General features: G+C 40.0%; 1 protein-coding gene across 1 annotated transcript; it reads right to left on the bottom strand.

Annotated features, from left to right (window-relative positions):
* Window positions 1-1,562: 1,562 nt before the first annotated feature.
* LOC133405072 (RNA-binding protein 7-like) lies at window positions 1,563-7,312 on the bottom strand. The gene is made up of 5 exons (XM_061681717.1): window positions 7,129-7,312; window positions 6,703-6,865; window positions 2,523-2,592; window positions 2,317-2,410; window positions 1,563-2,210 (listed from the first exon to the last, which is right to left on the bottom strand). Exons 1-5 carry the CDS (start codon window positions 7,219-7,221, stop codon window positions 2,019-2,021), a joined length of 612 nt encoding a protein of 203 aa, XP_061537701.1. The 5' UTR covers window positions 7,222-7,312; the 3' UTR covers window positions 1,563-2,018.
* Between the last annotated feature and the right edge of the window lie 17,673 nt (window positions 7,313-24,985).

The following is a 24,985-nucleotide window of genomic DNA, read 5'->3' on the forward strand; positions in this document are numbered from 1 at the left end:
GTCAAGGCACCCTCTGACTTCTGTTTGTTATGTTTAGTATATATGATCATTCTTATGCTGTTTTACCCCTTCATTGTTTTGCGATTCCACCATGATCAACAGGTGCATGATTATGCAGAAACCTGTGCAAATGTGTTGAAAACACAAACAGTTCTGGGCATGGTTTCAAACTCCCCTGTGAACAACTCCCCCATTGTCCCATAAAAAATAAACATGCAGTATATATGACTTAGACTCTTACTGTTTCAACATTCTCCCATGACAACTTCAATGACCAACAGGTGCATATTATGCGCAAAACTGTGCAAATATGATGAAAACACAGACAGTTCTCTGGACTTTTTCAAGTTCTCTTGAAATGATTCTACAGAAAGTCCTTATCTCAGTTTCTCCACATTCAAGAGTAGGACTGCAGGGGAAAGTTAGGCCCTCCTTCTGGTTTTTAGATGTGAGATGAAGAGTCTCGCGCTATCTTTCTCTCTCTCACACACACACACACACACAGATAAGAGTTGATCACTGGCAGCATGCCACCTCAATTCAGCAGTGTCTCACCAAAATGGATGCAGTACATTTGCAGGGATTGTCCATGTGGCTACATCATCCACTCCTGTGTGCTTGTTATCTCGATATCAGGGCCGCGTGTCGCCGCTACATTGACACGTCGTGACTTTGTATTCATTTCCAGCTCCGCTCTCACGTCTTGCATCCTTTTCCCTTCTACACACATTAAAGGGAGAAATCTGCCCTGTCGCTTCAGCGCTGCAGTGCTGAGCAGCAGTGTCCAAAAGGGAGACAGAGAGGTGTGCCTGGCATCATTCCCCACGTCACAAAAAAAGTCTGTGTCAGCATTCAAATCTCCTTTCGCTTCTACAGTATTAACGAGACCCCGCCCCCCATATTCTCCACTCAGCATGCATGGTGACAAATATTAACTTAAGGGGAGTGTGTGTTGCAATAAGTGTCCCCACACCACTTCCCACATCACTTCACCCCCTTCAAGTGCCTCGAGAAGTGGGGTGTCAGAAAATTTCTGATGACCATGCTCATCCCTGATTCATTCCTTGTAAAGAACACAATATGGAAGTTGTTTCATGGCTATGGAGGGGCAAGTTCCTGGGAACTAATTAAAAGATGGTGCCCCATAGCATAATGCTCATATCATCACAAATCTCTAATCTTTGGATCAAAGCGGCTCCTATTCTAGGAGGATTGTCCCGGAATAGCTGTTCTGTGTCCACGTTGGGGTAACAAGAAACACCTCCATGTAATTGCACGTGTCGGAGTGAACAGAGAGAGTGACAAATCCACGTCAAGCCTTGAAAAAAAATCCTAAATAGAAAGGTCACATGTAGGATCTGATCATGTGCCTGGGATACATTTACCGCGGTAATTGGCTTCATTGAAAGGATATGTGTGGCGCCACCTGTAGATTACTTCCTAACCCGCAGCACAAGCATATTAGTTACACAGTGGGCCATTTATAGGTGCACATAAGGCCACGCGTTCCACGGCCAGCCCCCCAGCGTACAATAGCGCAGTGATGAAAGAGGACGTAAATGTTAAGCCAAAGAACGTTTATAATGAAATCATGATCGCTTTAAAACATTACAAGTTTGTCTTACAAAATCAAGATTAAAAAAATAAAAAGGAACATTTTTACTGAGCTCATCGTTGCAGAAGTAGTGGTGCTGGTGGATCTGTTTCTTTTTTGCATGACCTGAACATTGTACAACTACAGTGAGCACCATTTCAATCTTTTTTCTTTTTTTAAAATAATATAAAAACAGGCCGAACAAAACAATGTCCTTTTTTTGTTGTCCTAAACAATAATCACATTTCCATCATGGGCCTGATGTGATGTGAGATGGCTCACATCAAGTACAAATTTAAAAACATTATAAAAGAAAATGGGGGGCGAGGTAAGGATACTAAATCTTCTCAGATCATATAGAAAACAACCTGAGCATATGCTATAAATTGTCCACATGATCATAAATGAGTCTCTTTCCCTTGCATCAGTAGCGTCTCCACCTACTATCTTTGTAACCACGGTTACCGCTCCCGTCCTCGTGGTGACTGCTGCTACGCCTGCCGTCGTGGTGACGGCCGCCACCCCCCCAGGCATTCTGTTGGTGGTAGTTGTTCCTGTTGTGCTGCTGCTGATGATGATGACTGTGCTGAAGCTGTTGCTGGCACATCATGTTCATCTTGGAAAGGAGGGGAAAAGAAAAACACATTTTGTATTGGAGCCGGCATCAACAGAATTCAGGCTGCACTTCCATCTTCATCGAGATTCTTTAAAGGGGCGTTTACCATGGCATGCTTCTGCAGACTATCTGGTGATGAAAGCGACCTTTGCATTACAGCTGGAGGAGTGTATTGAGGAGACGTGAACTGCAGCGACATCCTGGAAGAGCAACACCATCAAATATTTGTGCCCTCCTCACCCACATGAAAAAAGCAACATTAACAAGTGGTGGTGGTCTTAACTCAAACCACTTCTCCATGGATGTCCTCACCTCAGTCCATGGGGATTAGGAGTACTTGTTGTAGGACTCGAGTTCCCAGGACTGTTGCTGTGAGTGCTGCCTAAAATGATGTACAAACAAAATTGTATTAGCAACAGTTATAATTAGACTTTACACCGATTTGATCGGTATCAGCCGATATTTAGCATTTTATGGTCATTGATCGGCTCCGCAAAAAACATTAACTCCGCATCGCCGCGCGCACAGTATATTTGAATCCAAAAGCCAGTTTATTTTTAGCCTTGTTGCGCGTCTTTTGACGTAGTACTGTAAATATCTGATGGCCAATGAAGTTATTTATATATAAAAAAAAAACAAAAAAAACTTTGGCAGTGTGGGACAGGAAACACGTAATGCCAGGATCAGGCCACAAGACAAATTTGCTCTTACGATTGCACTGTCAGACTACTCCAATAAAATCTTGTATTCCGATACCACCGTATTCCGTTTTTTACGATCATTGGGCTTTATCTTGTCAACTCAAATGCAACCGGATACACTCGTTACCGTGGTGACGACAACAAGAGTGGAGCGAGCCGGCTCGACTATATTATAAGGACAAAATGGGGAAAAACGTGTGTTGGTGGTCACCGGTGCTCAGGACAGGAGAGGACGTTCGTTTAAGGCTTGCTTCAGGTATGGTCACGTACTTTCAATACGATACGGCTTACAAGTAGGCAATAAAATGTTATGTAGCCTAGCAAGCTAGCGGTAGCACTAACGGTTGGACGTAAACATGCCGCCGTTCTGTCGAATCATGCTCTAAAATTTCGGCGTAGCTGAAGTCATTTAAATAAAAATAAAGTAATTTAATTACAGTAAATTAGCACCCATTATTTCTGTCATGTAATGTTGGTTGGACCTGACTGATTAGAATACACTAGAACTAGAGCAGTGATTTCCCACCTTTATGGAACCAAAGAACATATTTTATAATAGGAAAATTTCACAGCACACCAACAAAAAAAAAATGTCTCAAAAAGTGGATACATTAATTACTGTATGTACTTCTTGCCATCTAATAGAAGACCATCCATTTGTTCTGCCTGTCACTATGCCTCACTGGCATAAATGGAGGAACGAATATACATTATTTATTGTAAATATATTTTTTGGAGCAATTAAGTACCCAATTATATACAGTAAATGAACAGGTCATTTAAATACACATTCCTCCATCCATCTTGTGATCGGATCGGTTGTCGTTTTTTTAAACTCGCTGATCGGCCCCAAAAATCCTGATCGTGTAAAGCCTAGTTATAATCCTAACCTACTATTAGATTGAATATGTTTATAATATTGATTATTCTATTGATAATTCCATCTATTAATCGAATAAAAAAATTACATTAATCTTTATTGCAAAATAATTTTACAATGAACTCTATTAACCAATTATTGTTTATTTGGAACCGTCTAATCTTTAAACAAAACCAAAATAATTACACACATGGACAAAATTGTTGGTACACCTCTGTTAATGAAAGAAAAACCAACAGTGGTGACAGGAATAACTTGAATCTGACAAAAGTAATAATACATAATAATTTCATGAAAATTAAAATGACAATAAGACATTGCTTTTGAATTGTAGTTCAATAGAATAATAATAAAAAAAAAAACCCTCATGAAAAAGGCCTAGACAAATGATTTGACCCTTAATAAATTTATTGCACAACCTTTTGAGGCAATGCCTCCAATCAAACGATTTTTGTAACTTTTAACTTTCGACTTCTGCGCCTCTCATCAAGTATTTTGGCCCACTCTTCATCAACAAACTGCTCCAGTTGCCTCAGGTTTGAAGGGTGCGTTCTCCAGGTGGCATGTTTCAGCTCCTTCCACAAATGTTTAATCGGATTTCGATCAGGGCTCATAGAAGGCTACTTCAGAATAGTCCAATGTTTTGTTCTTAGTAGGCTTTGCAAGATCAGGATTTTTGGGGTCGATCACCGATCAGATCACAAGATGGAGCAATGTGTCTATTTAAATGACCTGTTCATTTAATGTATATAGTTGTGTACTTAATTGCTCAAAAAAATATCCATCCATTTATCTTCTGAGCCGCTTCACCTCACTAGGGTCGCGGGCGTGCTGGAGCCTATCCCAGCTATCATCAGGCAGGACGCGGGGTACACCCTGAACTGGTTGCCAGCCAATCGCAGGGCACATACAAACAAACAACCATTCGCACTCCGTTAGCCTAGCACTAGCTTGCTAGACTAGATAACATTTTGTTGCCTGCTTGCGAGCCGTATCGTATTAAAAGTACGGGAACATACCTGTAGCAAACCTTAAACGAACGTCCTCTCCTGAGCACCGGTGACCACCAACACACGTTTTTCCCCATTTTGTTCTTATAATACAGCCGGCGCGATCCACTCTTATTGTCATCGCCACGGTAACGAGTGTATCTGGTCATATTTTAGTTGACAATATAAAGCCCAACGATCGCAAAAAACGGGATGCCATGATTTTGTTGCAGTAATCTGACATAGTACAATCGTGAAAAAACTAATTTGTCTTGTAGTCTGATCTGGGCGGCATTACGTGTTGTCTGTCCCACACCGCCGACATTTTTTGTTGTTGTTTTTTTTGTAATAATTTTATTGGCCGTCAGATATTTACAGTACTACGTCAAAAGACCCATGCCCTGCGGCTGGGACTAAGCTTTCCGACACTTAGCACCACATTTCTGTCTAGAATACCTTGATAATCTTGAGATAGCATTGTACATTGCACAAATTCAAGACACCCGCGGCCAGATGCAATAACAAAGCAGCCCCAGAACACAAGAGAGCTTCCTCCATATTTCACAGTAGGGACAGTGTTCTTTTCATGTTATGCTTCATTTTTGTGTCTGTGAACATAGACCGATGTGCCTTGCCAAAATTTGTTTTACATTGTTTGTCAGATCAAGATATTTATGTGACCACTGTGGGATTTTCTTTCATTAACAGAGGAGTACCAACAATTTTGTTCATGTGTGCATCAATTATACATTATATTGCCAAGTAACACTGCTGCTTGAGTTAGGCTACTTAATGGTTGTTGGGCAGCAGTGATGTTTTATTTTGAAGTACCCCCCCAAAAAAGCAGTACCTTTTCAAGTCAATCAGTCACAACACGACAAAGGTTGGAGTCATTACAGGGGAGGTAGGGGACTTGAAAATGTCACCTACTGTTATTTGAATCAACTATTTAGGAAAATCAGAAACAAATATTTTACAATAATTTGTAAAGCAGTGCATATAAATGTGGGTTGTGACCATGTGAAATATATGAGATGATCCCCTTTATCCATTTTGTTAATTGATTATCATTTGAAATGTGGGGTAGACACTTTGCTGGTCACCAGTCAATTGCTGGGCAAATGTATACAAAAATCCATTCAAGCTCACATTTTATTATTTTAAGACAGCTACACATGAGAAAGGGGAGAGGGAAGTTGCATACAACAATTGTTTTATAAAAACGTTTCCACTTTCCAAGCTAGTGTAGCACGAGTAGGATGTTTGTATCTTATGATGCTTTGTTAAGGTGACATCTTAATCATACATAAAGGCATTTATGCTTCTTCAGGCCAACTGGAATTCTGTTGGAATACTCTGGTGAATGTGGTTCTTATGTCATGTATTTAACATCCTCATTCATAAGACTGTCGTTTGTGGTACAGCTCATTAAGATCGTTTTACACTGTGTATATGTAGAATTGTATTTATTTTCTTACATGTGCATATTCTACAAACGAATATGAAATTAACAATTAAATTAAATGGAATGCACACAACAATATACAGCTTCAGCCAAGTGAAAATGTCCCTTCTAAAGTAAATATCGTGTCAGTGTATGGTATGCACTGACTTGGATCAGGTTATTCATATTATACTGACAGTGACACAGGCCCAGCTTTCAAAACAACAACAACAACTAGGGAAGCTTTAACACCCTCTCTAATAAGAAGGCGTTTCTTCAAGTTAAACTAAATAAAACGTGGCCTTTCATTGTGATGAGTTCGAGACAATATACAAAAATCATGACCTTCAATTACCACCTTGGTCTCACCTGCTTGGTGGCTACTGCATTAATTGCTTCCAATGCATATTAAAATTGCCTCGTTCATAAATTAAGTGCGGGGGTTAAAAGAAACGGCATTTGCGCAAAAGTACCATACCTGATCGGAATTGCACATGGATCGTTCTATCAAACAGCGACGTCCCGTTTAGGAGCTGCACGGCATACGGCACCGACTCCTCGTGTTTGTACACGGCAAAACCAAACGTTTTCCGATTTCCACCGCCATCTTTTGGAATTTTGGTTTTGATGAGAGGCCCTGCCTGCTGAGAGAGGTTCGTTAATGTTGTGCCTAAATAGCCAAGGCTAGCTATGTTTTGCTAACATAGTTTAAATGACATATTTTTTGATTGCCCATGCTGTCCAATTTTATTTTAACTTTGAAAGCAAACTGACTTTACTGCGAGGATATTTAACGTTAATGTCGATTGAGGACATTTTATTCGGCTTTCGATCGACGGGGTGGTGCTACCAGCTGGAACTCGCGACCGACAACTAGCAAAGGCAGCTCGCAAAAAAACATTACCTGCAAGAAGAGCTCGAATAAAAGCTCCTCCGTTACTCGTGCATCCAAATTCCTAATAAAAAGCGTCCGGTCAGCTTCGTCTTCGATCCCCATTGTATTTTGTCAAGTCCGGCCGCTCTCCAGGAGCTGCTAACAAACGCTTGCTTTTCAAAAGCTCTGCTAAAAACGAAGCTACATTCGTGACGTCATGGTTTAATGGCGTTAACAGGCTGGATATTCTTTCTCGCTTTATTAAGAAGCATCCTTTTTATTTTCAATGTACGCACTACTGCCACCTGTGGTGCCGGATGAAGAACTGCATCTTTGACAAAAACACTAGCTTTAAAATACTACGTTATATAAAATCTTCACCCATTTGTACAAGTTATCTGTATATGTGAAAGTGTACAATACCTCTAGTAGGATTCATGCGTTGTTTTCATTATATATGAACGCTGTGGAGGACCAAGAGTGCCAAAATTACATAAATAAATATATAAGTAAATAAATAAATAATACGACAATAAAACTACATACACTATCCATCCATCCATCCATCCATTTTCTGAGCCACTTATCCTCACTAGGGTCGCGGGCATGCTGGAGCCTATCCCAGCTGTCATCGGGCAGGAGGCGGGGTACACCCTGAACTGGTTGCCAGCCAATCACAGGGCACATACAAACAGACAGACAGACAGACAACCATTCGCACTCACATGCACACTTATGGGCAATTTAGAGTCTCCAATTTATGCATGTTTTTGGGATGTGGGAGGAAACCGGAGTGCCCGGAGAAAACCCACGCAGGTACGGGGAGAACATGCAAACTCCACACAGGTGGGGACGGGGATTGACCCGGGTCCTCAGAACTGTGAGGCTGACGCTCTAACCAGTCGTCCACCGTGCCGCCCTACATACACTATACACTATAAAACCTAGTGACGGCGCTGATTGAAGCCAAAATTTGTTAACAAATATAGAGTAATCATTATGCTGTGCAGTTGAACAGTATGCAGAATTAGATTTTATAATATTACATAATTTACTGCAATAACCGTCCCGCGATAATGTTCTTGATACAATTTTAAAAATATGGAAATTCAGACAAATTGTTCTGTAAGTGAATTTCTATAGATTGGCAGTTCAGCAGTCACAGCCATAAATGCAATTTCACAAATAATTGGCATAGTAATTTCTTTCAGTGTTTTTTCGGTTTTCGGCCTTGGGTTCCTCATTTTCTGATTTTGGTTTCAGTCGCGATTTTTCTTTTTGGTGCATCACTAATATATACAGCATAGATGGCCACCAAGCTTATAGTGTCACAGAGTTTCATCAGCAGGACATCAGCAACAACCACCAGCAACTACAGAGAGACTGGAAGAGTCACAGAAAGACATAGAAGTTGGCATCCTTGGAAATGTACTGGGTGATTCATGGATCAAGTGTGTGTGTGTGTGTGTGTGTGTGTTGCACACCACACAGAACCAGATCACACACATGCAGGCATGCAAGGGGAGATGTCACAATGATGGGGACGTCCAAACAGCGCTGCACCGCTTAGCGAGGATAGCGGGGGGCTCTGTTCCTTTCTCAAGGGCAACTCGATAGTTGTCAAGAAGTCGACTAGCATCTCTCCAATATCTAGTAGCCTACTTTTGAAACAAGATAAATTGAAGATGTTAACAAGATTTAAACATCCCACAGCTGTGTGTCTTAATTACAGCATTCAGTTAAATTACACACCACAATTTGCATGCCCACTATTCCTGCTCCCTTATCATTTTCATTTCCAATTACTTTAACAGCCTGGCTGTTGCACACTGATAAGTCTTCTCCCCCCCCTCTCGGCCTTTTAAACACAGTGAATGATTTAGTCAGAGGCTCAAGTGCCTGGAACCAAGTGCTCCTGGTGTTTATGACATCACTTACAGTGGAGGTCAACCAAGTGGCATGAGAGGCTTAGCTTATTCCACCATAATTAGATGGGCTTTGGTGTCGTCGCTACATATATATTTTGTAAAACTTCGAAAGTGTAATGATTTTGTCCTTCACACCTCGGTAACTGCACTTATTTCATCGGCTTGATGAAGCTCAAGTAAGACCGTTAAGGGTTGTACTGACTAAATTTTTTAACAATTTAAGCCTAATTGATTAAATATCCAAGTTGGTTGCTAGCTGTTGCCTTACTGATTTGACCTCCATGACAAATTAACACACATTATTGCAAAAAAAAAAAAAATTGCAATCAAGACAACTTTTTTTTGTTGTGAAACTGTGCTGCTCTTGATGTGTTGATAGTTTCTCTTAAACATATTGAAACTGCTGAAAGGATGCAGTGGAATCTGTTGAAAAGGCATTTAAAAAACACAACACACCCAAGCAAACTATACTACAAAGTAGTATATCCTAGTGATTAAGTGTATACGTATCTGTATTTGTATTTGTATTTGCTTTGTTTGACTCTGCTGTCCGCAGACAGGTCGACATTGCAAATGAGAATCTGTTCTCAATTGCCTTACATGGAGAGAGAAAGGTTAAATAAATTGGGGGGGAAAGTGCTTTGATTATGTTGTTGTTCTCTGCATTATCATAAGCGAATACAACTCTGTGATGCATTATCCTCACAGTTGTGTTATGTTTTAATGGGACTTTCATTTCTGAAATGGAACTACAGAGTGCTTCTAAGTAAATGTTTTTTCATGCAGCGTTATATATTTTACATACAAAACTACAGCATCAACAACACTGCAGTAGAACAGTAGATGGCAGCAGTGATCCAATGATGTTGCTGACAGCGTGTCGCTCCAGTGTGTTCCACTAACGTCTATGTGTTCACTGTGAAGGGTAAAATGCAGAGAACAAATTTTGTGTGCACGCATGCATGTTCATGACAATAATAATAATATCTTTTATGTGCCAAACGGTTGCTATGCACAGAGGAATATGGATTTTTTTTTAATGATGTAATAATAAATAACCCTAAATTGTAAGTTGCATTTGGAGGTATACTATACTATTACTGGTAATGATAATAATAATTCAAGAATATAATCACAATTCATCCATTCATTTTCTATTCCGCTTATCCCCATTAGGGTGACAGGAGTGTATTCTAGCTGACTTTGATCAAGAAGTGGGGTACATCCGTAAACAGGTTTCCACTCAATCGCAGGGCACATATAGATAAACAACCATTCACACACACATTCACACCACACACACATACGTATGGACATAGATTGATCTATCAACGTACATTATATATTTATTTACTGCACATGTACTGTATATTTCATACTCTTTTGAAAAAGAATATTGAACCTTACAATATTGACAAGCTAAGCATATTGTTTTTAATCTGTGGAAACAAGCAGTGGTCAAGCAGAACGACATCGTATTAATTGATAGCATTCAAATGAACCCAATGGAGCTAATTTTGGAACAGTGGCATGCTTTTTTGCATCATTAAAACACAAGCGCATTTATTTCTGTTTTTATGACTTAACTCATGGATGCATCTGATTTAAATTTGGCCTCATTGTTTTAATTAATAGTGAAACAGAAACATGATATTTTTTTAAAAAAAGGGGCCATTGCTGAAGGGTGAGGCGGTGGTCTTTTATTCGACATCAAAGGAGGAAATCCTGGAAATGGGCCCATGTCAGATCTGTGTATAATCCCATGACTTCACATACAGCTAATGTAAATAAATTACACACACACGCACACACACTGAGCAATTCCACTTCTGACCTCTGGCCTGGAGTGTTTGGTGAGCCTGTGAAATGATTGACTGGTGGCCAGACACGTCCTTCTCCTTGAACGACACCCATCATTGCTGTCGGCGCTCAGTCCCACCTACAGTAACCCTGACGTCGCTGTCCTTCCTTCCTGTCCATTAATTCATGTGACATGCGGGGTAATTCAGAACTATTAAATGTACGTAAATATTCGTTGGATTCACATTCACTTTTAACAAAGCAATCCCTCTTCGGCGGTGCCATTTCACAGAACAGCTTGCTATTCTCGTGCCGTTAAAAGCCTGTACCTTTAGAAATGCAACTTGCAATAATGTTGGGAGGGACACCCACTGTGGCATTCAAGTGGCAACATTTAGATAAATCATTGGAGCAGGGTGTATAAATGGCAGGCATGTCTACACTTCACTTGTATCACAGGCCATGTTTACATGCACTGGTAGGTATTGGTGTTTAGGCCTCTATGTATGAGATATTCAGTGGCGGGAATAGACCATTTTTGCTTTAAAAAAAATCTGAATAATCGGAAGTTTTCCAAAACTAAATTTTCAGCAATGTGTAGACAGTAAAATTTTGTTTAACATACTATGATCAGGCGGCACGGTGACCGACTGGTTAGAGCGTCTGCCTCACAGTTCTGAGGACCGGGGTTCAATCCCCGGCCCCCCCTGTGTGGAGTTTGCATGTTCTCCCTGTGCCTGTGTGGGTTTTCTCCGGGCACTCCGGTTTCCTCCCACATCCCAAAAACATGCATGGTAAGTTAATTGACAACTCTAAATTGCTGGTAGGTGTGAATGTGAGTGTAAATAGTTGTTTGTTTATATGTGCCCTGCGATTGGCTGGCAACCAGTTCAGTGTGTACCCCGCCTCCTGCCCGATGATAGCTGGGATAGGCTCCAGCACGCCCGCGACCCTAGCGAGGAGAAGCGGCTCAGAAAATGGATGGATGGATGGATAGTATGATCATCTTATTTTAGACTAGGATCGTTCTGTGTTGAGTTGGCATATTCTCCCCATGCTTGCGTGTGTTTTCTCCTAGTACTCTGTTCCTCCAGTATTCCAAAAAGCATGCATGTTCGATACCCATCATTTCTTTTCCTATGCCACTTATCCTCACTAGAGTTGCAGGTGAGCTGGAATCTATCGTCGTTGACATTGGGTGAGAGGCGGGATACACTCTGAACTGGTTGCCAGACAATCAATTGTAGGGCACATACAATAAAGTACAGTATAGACAAACAACCATTCAAACTCACATATACGCCTAGGATAATTTATACTCTTCAATAAACCTAACATGCATGTTTTTTGGGGAAAGTCCACACAAGTACAGGGAGAACATGCAAACTCCACACAGGAAGGCTGGAGCCTGGATTTGAACCCCCAACCTCAGAGCTGTGCCCACGGTGCACCCAAACTCGAGATTCTTTTTTCTCCAGATTATTGTTATTATTATATATTGTTATTATTATTTATTTTTTTTTCTGTATGCCTACTGTAGTTTACTTATTTTAAGTTTTACACCTCACACAAGACAATGGCAGGCAAGCAGTGGTGCATGCTTGCATTGGCTCGTTGACCTGGGTGTTAAAGTTTGGGGTAGCACCAACAACCATCCATCCATCCATCCACCCATCCATTGTCAACACCGCTTATCCTGGTTAGGGTCGCGTGGCGCTGGAGCCTATCCCAGCTGACTTCAGGTGAAAGGCGGACTACACCCTGAACTGGTCGCCAGTGAGTCGCAGAGCACATATAGACACCGACAACCATTCGCACTCACCTTCACACCGTCACTGAGTGGGAACTGATCCCACGCTGCCTGCACCAAAGTCAGACGAGTGCACCACTACACCATCAGTGACAGCACCACCACCACCAACAACAACAACAAAAAAATAATAATAATAGCAGTCCATTTGAGCCTCCCTTACATACTGTTTATTTTCTACGCACACAATTTTGACACAGACAAGGAAATATTCTCATAATCATTTTCTATATAAAATTCTGAAATACAGATATTTTCAAAATGTATTAATAGCCTGTCTGACATTAATACATGGATGATTAATCCTTAACCAGTGTTTTTAGAGAAAATGCAAGAATGCAGGTACTTTTTTGTAAGTGCAGATCTTGCGCCTGTGTCAAGGCACCCTCTGACTTCTGTTTGTTATGTTTAGTATATATGATCATTCTTATGCTGTTTTACCCCTTCATTGTTTTGCGATTCCACCATGATCAACAGGTGCATGATTATGCAGAAACCTGTGCAAATGTGTTGAAAACACAAACAGTTCTGGGCATGGTTTCAAACTCCCCTGTGAACAACTCCCCCACTGTCCCATAAAAAATAAACATGCAGTATATATGACTTAGACTCTTACTGTTTCAACATTCTCCCATGACAACTTCAATGACCAACAGGTGCATATTATGCGCAAAACTGTGCAAATATGATGAAAACACAGACAGTTCTCTGGACTTTTTCAAGTTCTCTTGAAATGATTCTACAGAAAGTCCTTATCTCAGTTTCTCCACATTCAAGAGTAGGACTGCAGGGGAAAGTTAGGCCCTCCTTCTGGTTTTTAGATGTGAGATGAAGAGTCTCGCGCTATCTTTCTCTCTCTCACACACACACACACACACACACACACACACACACACACACACACACACACACACACACAGATAAGAGTTGATCACTGGCAGCATGCCACCTCAATTCAGCAGTGTCTCACCAAAATGGATGCAGTACATTTGCAGGGATTGTCCATGTGGCTACATCATCCACTCCTGTGTGCTTGTTATCTCGATATCAGGGCCGCGTGTCGCCGCTACATTGACACGTCGTGACTTTGTATTCATTTCCAGCTCCGCTCTCACGTCTTGCATCCTTTTCCCTTCTACACACATTAAAGGGAGATATCTGCCCTGTCGCTTCAGCGCTGCAGTGCTGAGCAGCAGTGTCCAAAAGGGAGACAGAGAGGTGTGCCTGGCATCGTGCCCCACGCCACAAAAAAAGTCTGTGTCAGCATTCAAATCTCCTTTCGCTTCTACAGTATTAACGAGACCCCGCCCCCCATATTCTCCACTCAGCATGCATGGTGACAAATATTAACTTAAGGGGAGTGTGTGTTGCAATAAGTGTCCCCACACCACTTCCCACATCACTTCACCCCCTTCAAGTGCCTCGAGAAGTGGGGTGTCAGAAAATTTCTGATGACCATGCTCATCCCTGATTCATTCCTTGTAAAGAACACAATATGGAAGTTGTTTCATGGCTATGGAGGGGCAAGTTCCTGGGAACTAATTAAAAGATGGTGCCCCATAGCATAATGCTCATATCATCACAAATCTCTAATCTTTTATGGATGTCCCTTGGCCATTTCTCTTTTTTTTTATTGACTGCCCTCTTTCCCTTGTCTGTTTTTAAACAACCCAAACACCTCCAGAGAAGATAATGAGCTTTGTAAAAAAAAAAACACTACCTCACCTTTTTCCAGCTAGAAAGAAGTAAGCTTTCTTTCCCCCCTCCTCACTTAATTATAATCAACAGCGGAGTGTCCCATATTCCTTCTGCTGAGCAGAACAGGCCCGCAGAGACAGCCAAGACTGCAGCTCATAACCTATAACTCAGAGCTCAACCCCAGAAGAAGAACATGTTTCCCTTTGAAGCTTCTCATCACTATGGTAATCAGCTGATCACAGGATGTTGTGTCAATTCCTCCAGATGCAAATGTTTGCTTCACATGCAAAGTCTCTACATTAGAACCCTCTCGACTAACTTGCATCTCCAGTTCAGGCTTACAATCTGACAATTGCCAATAAAAAACAAAACCCCATTAAAAGACGCATAGGTGCTTAGCTACATTGCCAAGCACTAAAACTGATGCAAATTCGTGTGAGTCCATGAAAAACATAGTTGCATAAACATATTGTTTATGTGTATGATGCATTCCGCAAAACTGCATTCAGAATTTCAGCCTAAAGCAGGGTACACACGTACCGACGATCAGATTGAATTTGAGAATCTTTCTTCTGTTCCGATCAAATTGAGAAAAGGCCCAATTGTCAGATGTCTGTGAAAGATTATCCTGAGCGATTATCCTGTGGTGTGGGCTGTGTAAAGAGTGATGTGATGTGTGTGGTCACTGGTCAACACCGAGTTTGACCGACTCATGGACTTCGTGATTGTAACATGAAACGGAACAATAGCCAATTATGAATCAACTTGAAACTCGCATATGTAGTGTAAATGTAGGAGAAGCTGGCTGTGTTCAGTGTTGGTAGAACGTGTTTTCCAAGTCAATATGACCAAGAGAAGATTTTTCAACTGCATTGTAATTACCACATAAGCTAACAGTTAGCCTCGCTTTATCTATCTATTTCTTCTTCTTCTACTTCTGCTACTTTTTTTTCTGACATCATGGATGCCTTACTATAAGAGAATTCTGGTAAAGGGTAGGAGACTCCATAATTGTCAGTGAAAATGTCATTATGTGTATAATGTGTTGTGATGGTTATCTCTATTACACCACACAATAAGAGCAGTAACACACAGGATGTTTTTTTTTTAAATTTCTTAACTGAGATGCCGCTCTAACCGGTAACATACCAACAACAAAAAGTAAGTAAACCTAAGTTTTAATGATGACATTGAGTGATTTCACATACAAAAAAAAACAACAACAAAAAACCATAAAACTATATTGGACATAGCATTTGTGAATACTCCGCTGTGGAAAATGTTCATACTGTATTTGACACATACAGACGTACATCATTGACACCGACATGAAATAACATTGAGGATTTTTTTTTTTTTTTTTTTGAATCCAAACATTTCTTCATCCATGTTTCTCAGGTGAGCTACAATCCTCCTTGTGATCTCTCATGGCAGGAGCTAACATGTGAACAGAGGGTTGAGGGCTGAAATTCACCCTTCATGTCGTCTGTGCTTAAACAAATCTGTCTTGAATTTATAATCGGAATTGTCCAGAATCGTATAACCTCAGTCAGTGTGTATCTATGGGCTGAAATATGTGCCAGCAGGAATTACATTTTAATAATTTCTATTCGAATTTGAATTGTTAAACTTGAATAATTGTATTAAAAAGCTAAATTTGACTAATAATTTGAATTGGAATTGTTTAATTTGAAATACTGCATTTTAAAACTGAATCTGAATAATACAATTTGAAATTGAATTTATTAGTTTGGAACTGAAGTCCAATAAACTTGAAAGTGAATGTATGATTATTTTATCCGCAATGACATTTCAAATTATATATTTTCACATTCTGTTTGATAATTTCAGATTACGTTCAACAAATTCAATTTCGAATTAGCTGTGACAGACATCCAGGTACTGTAGGAATAGCAATCGATCGGCGATACACAGATCTCCTCTTCGGCCGATCAGCACCTTCGTTATTGAGCATGTGACATAGGGACTGTCCGGAAAGTCGAATCTTCTAACCATCTACAGTATTTGAACCTTTATACCACCTTTCCTTAACGTCTGTGGAATGCATCATATAGTCGGAAAGCGATAAAAAGGTTCTTCCTTTTGAACGGAGGAAAGGACATTGTGTTGTCGAAACATATCACATCGACAAGACTACATCGTTTTTAAAAAAATGTTTTTCAAATTCATTTTTATGTTTTTAAATGCAATTATTTCTCTTTAGGTCCCACCGTCTTACGCGATCTCTGAATATAGAAACTCTAACGTATTTGGTCGTTCTTATATCAAAGTGAGTGGAGGCAATTGAAATTTGTAGTCAGCCAAGGGATGTTTGGCCTAACTCTCACCATGATATTTTCACGAGATAACATTAAACTGTTATTCTTACATGACTTTTCATTTTCTTGGCGCACACTATGCTACAGTTGGCTGCCCCACTAGATTAAAGTATGAACCACCGATTCTTTCAAAAAACAGAGCTTGTATCAACACACCTATACCAGCTGCTTCACGTTGCACCCAGGGACATCATATTCCATCAGTCTTTCAACCATTTATTGGCAATATGTCTATATAAATTTGACTGGCGGACGTTGAAGTCCTATGAAATATTCATTTTATATTCTCTTTCTGGTGATCTAGAAGTGGGGGGCAGGCACCTGTCCCATTGGTTACAAAACGTTGAGGTTCATACATTATCTGGCAGATACCGTTGATGGAATACTGAGGGATATTGATAGTACTGACGTGATGCACTGAGGACAAATGACAACAAAGTCACATTGAAACACAGGCGACTGGGTTATCAAATAGAATCATTCATTCATTTATTCATTATTGAAGAAAACAAAGCAGACATTCTAATATATAAAGAAACTTAGTACCAGGCCATTACATTTTCATGCTTACCATATTTCATATTGATATTGTTAATAAAAACATTGCACTCTAACAGGGACTTATGCGTGGGTGTGAGAAAAGGTGATAAATGAGCAAATTCCCATCGTGTTTTCCCGCAAAGTGACGGCACTAAAACCGTACTTGGATGATTCACCAAGGTTACTTTGTGGTTTGATGCTTTCTGTTTAAAATGTGTCGGAAAGTAAATAAATTATGTACATGAGCCTGCGCGGTGTGACCGGGGTACAAGAGAAAATGCTGTTGCTTGTAATAATGCGGGCAGATATACATTGGAATTGGAGAGGCGATGGCGGCATTCCATAAATCACATCGGTGTGCAAAGTATGTGGCTGTAATATCAACACATGCTTCCACTTTATGGCACTGCATTCTTTTCTTACAACCAGAGTATTGCGGCCAGATCGTATTGTAGTAGTACATGCAAAAAGGTGATTTATTGTTTTGCTTTTTGTGATTTGCAAAGAGCGGGCACTGAGTCATAAAGTGTGGTATGAGTGTAAAGTATCAGTCAAGAAAGACAAACAAACCAAGGCCAGGAAGAGAACGAAAATGAGAAGAGAAATGATGGGCTAATCCCAAATCAATTCTTGTTCTACAGCATTCATTAGCTGGGCCGAAGAGCGTGTGAAGCACAGCATTTGATAGAAATGCATTGTCCCATTAGAGCAAAAGTAGCAAGATAAGCCATTTTCCTAATGATGTATAAATTAATAGACCACATCTGAAGAGACTAAAATTTGGGGTGATCACCTCTCGAGAAGCATTGCTTTTCTTTTTTGTCTTATTTCCCTCCAATGTTTTAATTCCATTATGATGCTGCACCAAGATAAGCACACCGTTAAGAAGGTCCAAAAGACCACTGGCAAGGAAATCAATATTGCCATGTCCCACATAGCAGCTCAGTCACAACAGTCAACAAGATTAGCTAATCACAATTTACAAATCAATACTTTTAAATTAAAATGACCTCGTAAAGCATCGTAAAGTTATAACAATCTGTTAAGCGTTTTTGGTCTGGAATATGTCTTGTTGAAGCCCTTCACATTCCATATGAAAGTAAAAGAGTTTAATAGTAAGATTATACAAAATGATATAGCATAAAATGCCTATTAAGAACTCTTATTAATCTATTTAATTTTAATAACAATAATTTATAATATCAAATAACATATATATAAAGCACAGAAGTGCCTCTTCATAGATACATATATATTGAACAATATATGAACAATTCAACACAAAACTAGACAAAACTAAAAAAAATAAATAAATACAAAACAAAACAGAAATATAAGTAGAAGGGAGCTGTAGATTTGTTCCTTTATTATCAATGTACATGTTCAATAGGAGTAGGAAGAGATAAAATACTTCTCAGGTACGACCCCTAAACCTGAGTAGAGATATTCATATACAATATCCTCTAGGTATTCAAAAATAACGGGTTAATGCAAGAGAATCACAAAAGTCAAACTAACCCCAAGTCAAGTTAACTCCTGTAACGGAATCACATCTCTGTTGTATTTATTTATTTTTTTAAATATACCTGTTCCCCTCAGATTATAACAACTCTCTCTAATTTCAAACACTTTCTGAGTACTGTTGCAAAGTAAATTGTTGTTTCTTTAGTACATTACATGTACTATTTTTAATTCAACCAACTTGTAAAATTTTAGTGTATTTACTAAGTTAATAAATAGTGGATTGACATCTATGCGGTTTGTCGATTGTATGCAATAGGCTTTGATAGGTACAATTCTTGCAAAACAACCGGTTTAGATTTCTGTGTTTGTAATGTAGATCATTACTAATTATTGAAGTGCCTGCCCACTCGACTGAACAACAACACAGCATTTCTAGGTTTTAAACGAGCGAGTCTCAGCCATTGCCAAACCATACAAATATAGTATATAAAGTTTAGATATCTTGTGTTAAAAAACAATACTTACTAGAATTGTAATTTATGACGCACCTGTGGATGAACTTGCAGTCATTGTCGTCAAAATGGGTTCAAAATGTACCACGCCGGGTACATCAAAATGTACCACGCCGGGTACATTTAAGTGAATGGGGCAAGCTGAGCTTTTCAAAATATTTCATGCTCTCCTTTTTATTTTTGCCCACGTCCTCTCTCTATAGCAACCCACTTATTCCTTGTATGTTCCTCTATCTTTGTATGGTTTGATTAGTGATAAAGCCGATACTGTACAGGATCACCATTCAAGGCATCCAAGATGAAAGTGACATGGGACCTTTAAAAATATTAACATATCCCCCAAAACAATAAAGTGCTGTGTGACCTTTTCTAGATGGCTCAGCTGAGCAAAGAAAGTTCATTCAGTTCATGAAGTGATTCCATTCAGTATGTGCACTTTCGTGAATGACGCAACACGACTCGAGCCTGGTCTACTGCTGCCCTCCAAATAATAATAATAATTAAAAAAAAGAAAACTCAAAATGATTGCTACGCAAATGCACGGCAATAGACTTGCATCTGGTGCACTTTTAATATTTTCAGTGCGCATGCACACCTGCACACCATTTGTGTGCAGCCCGTTGTTATAAAACAGTTATGTCAGGTATGTGTTAAACACATGGCTTACATTTAGAAGAGTTGAAGCGGCATGTGGGCATTTTTCTCTATGCGATGGTATACAGTAATTCTACTAAGCATTTTCAGGTCACGCCCTCAAACGCCAGCTCAACCAACCGGGCCTTTTTAACTATATAACAGTTAAGATGGATAGATGAATAAATAACCAAACAATGTACTATTTTGGCGGCACGGTGGACGATTGGTAAGCACATCTGCCTCACAGTTAAGAGGACCGGGTTCAAATCTGGCTTCGCTTGCGGGGAGTTTGCATGTTCTCCCTGCGCCTGCGTCGGTTTTCTCCGGGTACTCCGGTTTCCTCCCACATCCCAAAAACATGTGTGGTAGTTTAATTGAAGACTCTAATTTGGTAGGTATGAATGTGAGTGCGAATGGTTGTTTGTTTGTATGTGCCATGTGATTGGCTGGTGACCAAACCCCCCCTCCTGCTCGCAGTCAGCTGGGATAGGCTCCAGTATACCCGGCACCCTAGTGAGGTGAAGAAAATGGATGGATGGATGTACTATTTTATATCTAATGACAGATAAAAACTGATACATTGATCCAACTTAAAACATCATTCAATATATATTTACCATTTGACATCATATATATATTTACCACGCTTACCTGAACCTGTTTTTTTTAAATTCTATTTTATTTTTTATTTTTTACGAAAAACATTCTTAAATCCATGCCTGCGTGTGTGTGTGTGTGTGTGTGTGCATGTGCATGCATGTATGTGTGCATGTGTGTCCTTATTCATGAATCCAATATAAAAGCCTACTTTTCATAGGAAAATATTGATTTATAACTAAGACAGCATTACCCTTGCACTCATATTATTAGAAGAGGTGTTTTAATTCATAACACTGCTATAAATAATGACATACACATTGGAACCACATTGATATAATATGAAAGAAGGAGAGAGAGCCATTCAGTGCTTTGCTGTGGGGCACAGTTATTAGAAATAGCGTGGCAACACTGACAGGAGATGTGAGACTAGACATTGCTCCGAGCATTGCCCAAATATTAATGTGCAACTTGGTGGCAGCAGTTGGTAATTGTCCTTTTATCAGCAACATGTCCACTGTGTTGTCCATGTCATTAGCTTGACATCCTCTCACAATGTGAGAGCATCATTATCATCGTCACTTATTTTCGTTCATTATACAGCTGCGATAAAAGGCTGCAATGAAGCACACTTACGAAGAATATCTCTACAAGTTGAATTTGCTTTGAATTGGTCGTATGTATCTATGCCACAAAGAGATGAATGCAATATATTGGCTACACAAGTGTTACAATTAATTCCAATGGTTTGTATGAATTAATGATGTTCCCTTTATCCCCAAGATGGACTGTACTACAGCAGTGAACAAGTTAAGAGCTCCCATGCAGAGGTATTTGTAAAGCTGTCGCTGTTCTCTCTTGTGCTGCTCTGTCTATCCCGAGTTTCAACTCCCCAAAGCATGCTCCACAGCAGTGGCAAGCAACCTCCTTTACTTTCCGCTCTGAAGGCACGCTGGAAAGTTTTGCTCCAACAACAAGACCTCCCCAAGGAGTTTCCTCTAGGGAGGAAGTCGAAGAGAAAGGACTGTCATTTTACCTGAAATGGTCCCACGCCCCCAAGCAAACATCCGACAGTAAAGCCACAACACAGGAAACCAATGACACATGAATAAAAAGAGAAATGGAAATGCATCGAAACATGCATATGCACGTGCTTACTCACGCATGGCCGGACAAAAAATAAAAAAATAATGTTCAAGGGCAAAGAATAGAAAACAAAAACTTCAGCTATAATTCATAACTACAAAGCAGCAGTAGGACCACTTTGGAGTGAATTTCTGAATGTACCCAGAGATCCTGGCCCGCTCGGGTCAGAACAAATTTCGGAAGTCTCTGAAAATGGCCCAATACTTCATTTTCAGCGTCGGTTTTTGATATTCCTTTATCACCAAAACATCCCGTCCAAGATAGGATGTTGTGATGACGCAAGGAGATACCGCGACCAGTACCGCCTGACTGGATAAACAGGCATGCATTCGGGTTACACTTAAGACGATAACTGAAGCTAACGCCGCTAGCGTCACACAGCAGCTCATAGTTTGTAGCCTGTAGAATGTTATTCGGCCTTCCCTGAGCGTGCTTTAAGATGTTTACTGACACCCCAGTTGGAGTTTACTGTAAAACTAAGCACACAACAAAAATAATTACCCTGATTTTATATTTAAATAAGTATCGTATTAGAAATCGCCGACTTAATGCTAACATTCAATGGAAAACCCCAAATGAGGAGCTAGCTAATATTAGCATTTGGTCACAGGAGGGATTTACTTTCTGATAGAAAAATGTAAATAAGTTATCATGTGTTGTGCTTTTCTGCTTACTTCTAGTTAGAGAAATGTTTTATCACTGCGTGCAAAGCTTTTTTCCACAGGATGAGTCATGTGCTTGCAGGTGCAAGGACAAACTTGAGCCGAGGAGTTTCCTGTTTCTTGATAAGAAGCATATAACCCCTCAACTGTCTCAACCACAACAAAAAGTGTTATGTGCTGATCACATGAGTTGCAACAAGCATGTTTGCCCCCACCTCTTAGACGTTGCAACTCGTATGTAACAAGGGAACTGCCCTAAGGAAATAAAAGAGAGGGTTCGGCAGAGTGAACTTAGAACGGGTTGGAGATTGTAACTAAGTACACTCTCGTCCGTCCTCCTTGCAAGTCTGAAAACTGAACTGCCTCTGTGTCTGTCTTGTTTTTACAAATGTTCTAGGTGTCTTGAACCTGACAATTTCAAATAACAGATGTTCACACACAAACGCCATTGTAACACATAGAGACAGGTAATATAACAATACCCACAGGCATATATTCTTCCTAAACTGTGAAAAACCTTGATCGGAGCAACCCTACTGTCCACAACATCAGGACACAAGATAAAGCATTGTTGGAATCCCAGTAGTAGTACATATTTTCATAATTTTCTAATTGATTTATTCTTTTTGGTATTATTATTAATTTGTGCAATTTCAATGCCTTGATTTTAATGAGGTTAGTACAGAGTCATCGCCATGAATGCAATTGTACGAATAATTTCTTCAAGGGGTTTAAATGATACAGAATGAAGATGCTAAATACGAAATAATCACTTAACATATTATATCATGAAGATACGGGGCCAGTTCAACTTCTGACACAACTTGGCTCATGGTAACCCGAAAGGGCCACGAGTCAAAAAGGCTTAATGTCGGACCCTGGCGTAGCTTACTTAAATGTATTGTTAACAAAGGACAACAGGTTTGGAGAAATAGGACAAGCTGGTTTTGTCAATAAAGAGAAGTTCATCTTTGGATGTACAGTAAGCCATTGCATTTTAAAAAAGACAGCCTCATTTTGCCAAATTAAGTAGAACTTAACCTGGTTTTGTCAATAAAATGAAGTTTGTCTTTGGATGTATAGTCATTGCATTTAAAAAAAAAAGACAGCACTATCTTACCGAATTAAGTAGAAATTAACCTGCACAAACAAATCTCCCAATGACATGAGAACGTCAATCAGATTCATTAAGAACTCCTTCTGTGTATGGGCTGCAAGAGTAAATAAGAGAAAGTGCGAAGGGTGTATGATTCTCCCTCATCATTCCTCTCCACATGCCATAAATCATCCTTATCCAATTATGATAAAGTCTGCAGCCTAGATGATAAGACCTTTTTTTTTTTTTTTTTTTTAAGCAATGGCAGGGTAATACTCATTCTAAAACACGTATCCTTCAATGAATGAGAAAGAGATTTCATTTGAGCTTCACCGGGGCATATCCTTTTAATTAATGGGGCTTGCTTCAGTGAGAGATTGGTGTGGCTATTTAAAATGTTAAAAGGTTTTTCTGATTTTCTCCCTCTTACTTTGCACACTTGCAGCACTGCTGACACACACAGTCATGATCTCTGTGTGTGTGTGTGCATGCTGTCATCATCACGCTTTATGACGTCTGTGATTAATTTTGGCTGTGGTGAAAGCAGGGCTTCAAGTGTGAATGTAGTATGTGTGCATGGCTGAGATGTGACAGAACTTTGACGATAGACTGATGCTTAATGTAATCTACAATAGTGTGTATATGCCTACCTTTAAACATTTTGTGAACACTCTGGCCACAGCGCTGGGTAGAACTGCAAAATCGATTGGATCTAATAGAAGAGCTGGAACAAAACGTCTTCCATGAGAAATGCTCAATTCTGACTGACACCAATCAGAGAAGGGCAGGCAACCCAAGAAAGTGCCTCGGGCGTTGAGCTGAAGGGGGGCCCGAGACACTGGTGACATTGGCCCATATCAATGACAAAATATTGGCACTGCTTTAGACACTATAATGACGTGTTAATATCGGAACTCCCTCGCATAGGACCCCTTACTTAAAATTGTTATCATGACAGGCCTGTGCACCTATGTTATAGTTGTCTTGACGATAATGTTTTTCCCATTAGCGCATGCAGATGTCGTTCATGTCGAAACCCGAAATGGAAAAAGAATTAAGAGTAGTTGCAGCCACTTTGTGCTATTTTTCTAGAATTAGTGCAGATCTGCCCATGATTAGTCTTTTGGTTGATATCGATGGCAAGGTGGCAAATTAAAGGAAATAACTCGAATAAACTAAAGAAAATGTATCAAGAAATAATATTTTCACATCCTTTGTGTGGAGACATAGACTCATAAAGTGAGTGGAAAGATGAATGAAGCTTTTCTGGCAGCTTTATTCCCTTTGCCAATTTACAGGTACACCGAGATAACACCACGGCAGTATAATACAACATCCACACATCCATCCATTTTCTGAGCCGCTTCTCCTCACTAAGGTCGCGGGCGTGCTGGAGCCTATCCCAGCTGTCATCGGGCAGGAGGCGGGGTACACCCTGAATTGGTTGCCAGCCAATCGCAGGGCACATACAAACAAACAACCATTCACACTCACAGTCACACCTACGGGCAATTTAGAGTCTCCAATTAATGCATGTTTTTGGGATGTGGGAGGAAACCGGAGTGCCCGGAGAAAACCCATGTAGGCACGGGGAGAACATGCAAACTCCACACAGGCAGGATTGAACCCGGGTCCTCAGAACTGTGAGGCTGACGCTCT

The sequence above is a fragment of the Phycodurus eques genome, chromosome 7 (genome assembly GCF_024500275.1).
Source record: "Phycodurus eques isolate BA_2022a chromosome 7, UOR_Pequ_1.1, whole genome shotgun sequence".
Lineage (NCBI taxonomy): Eukaryota > Metazoa > Chordata > Actinopteri > Syngnathiformes > Syngnathidae > Phycodurus > Phycodurus eques.

Bases quoted from the DNA above. Each gene is read 5' to 3' on its own strand.
- LOC133405072 (XM_061681717.1), bottom strand. From the start codon at position 7,221: ATGGGGATCGAAGACGAAGCTGACCGGACGCTTTTTATTAGGAATTTG. The intron at 2,411-2,522 runs GTGAGGACATCC...TTGCTCTTCCAG, and splicing joins CCTAATCCCCATGGACTGAG to GATGTCGCTGCAGTTCACGT. The intron at 2,211-2,316 runs GTAAACGCCCCT...CTCCTTTCCAAG, and splicing joins GTCTGCAGAAGCATGCCATG to ATGAACATGATGTGCCAGCA.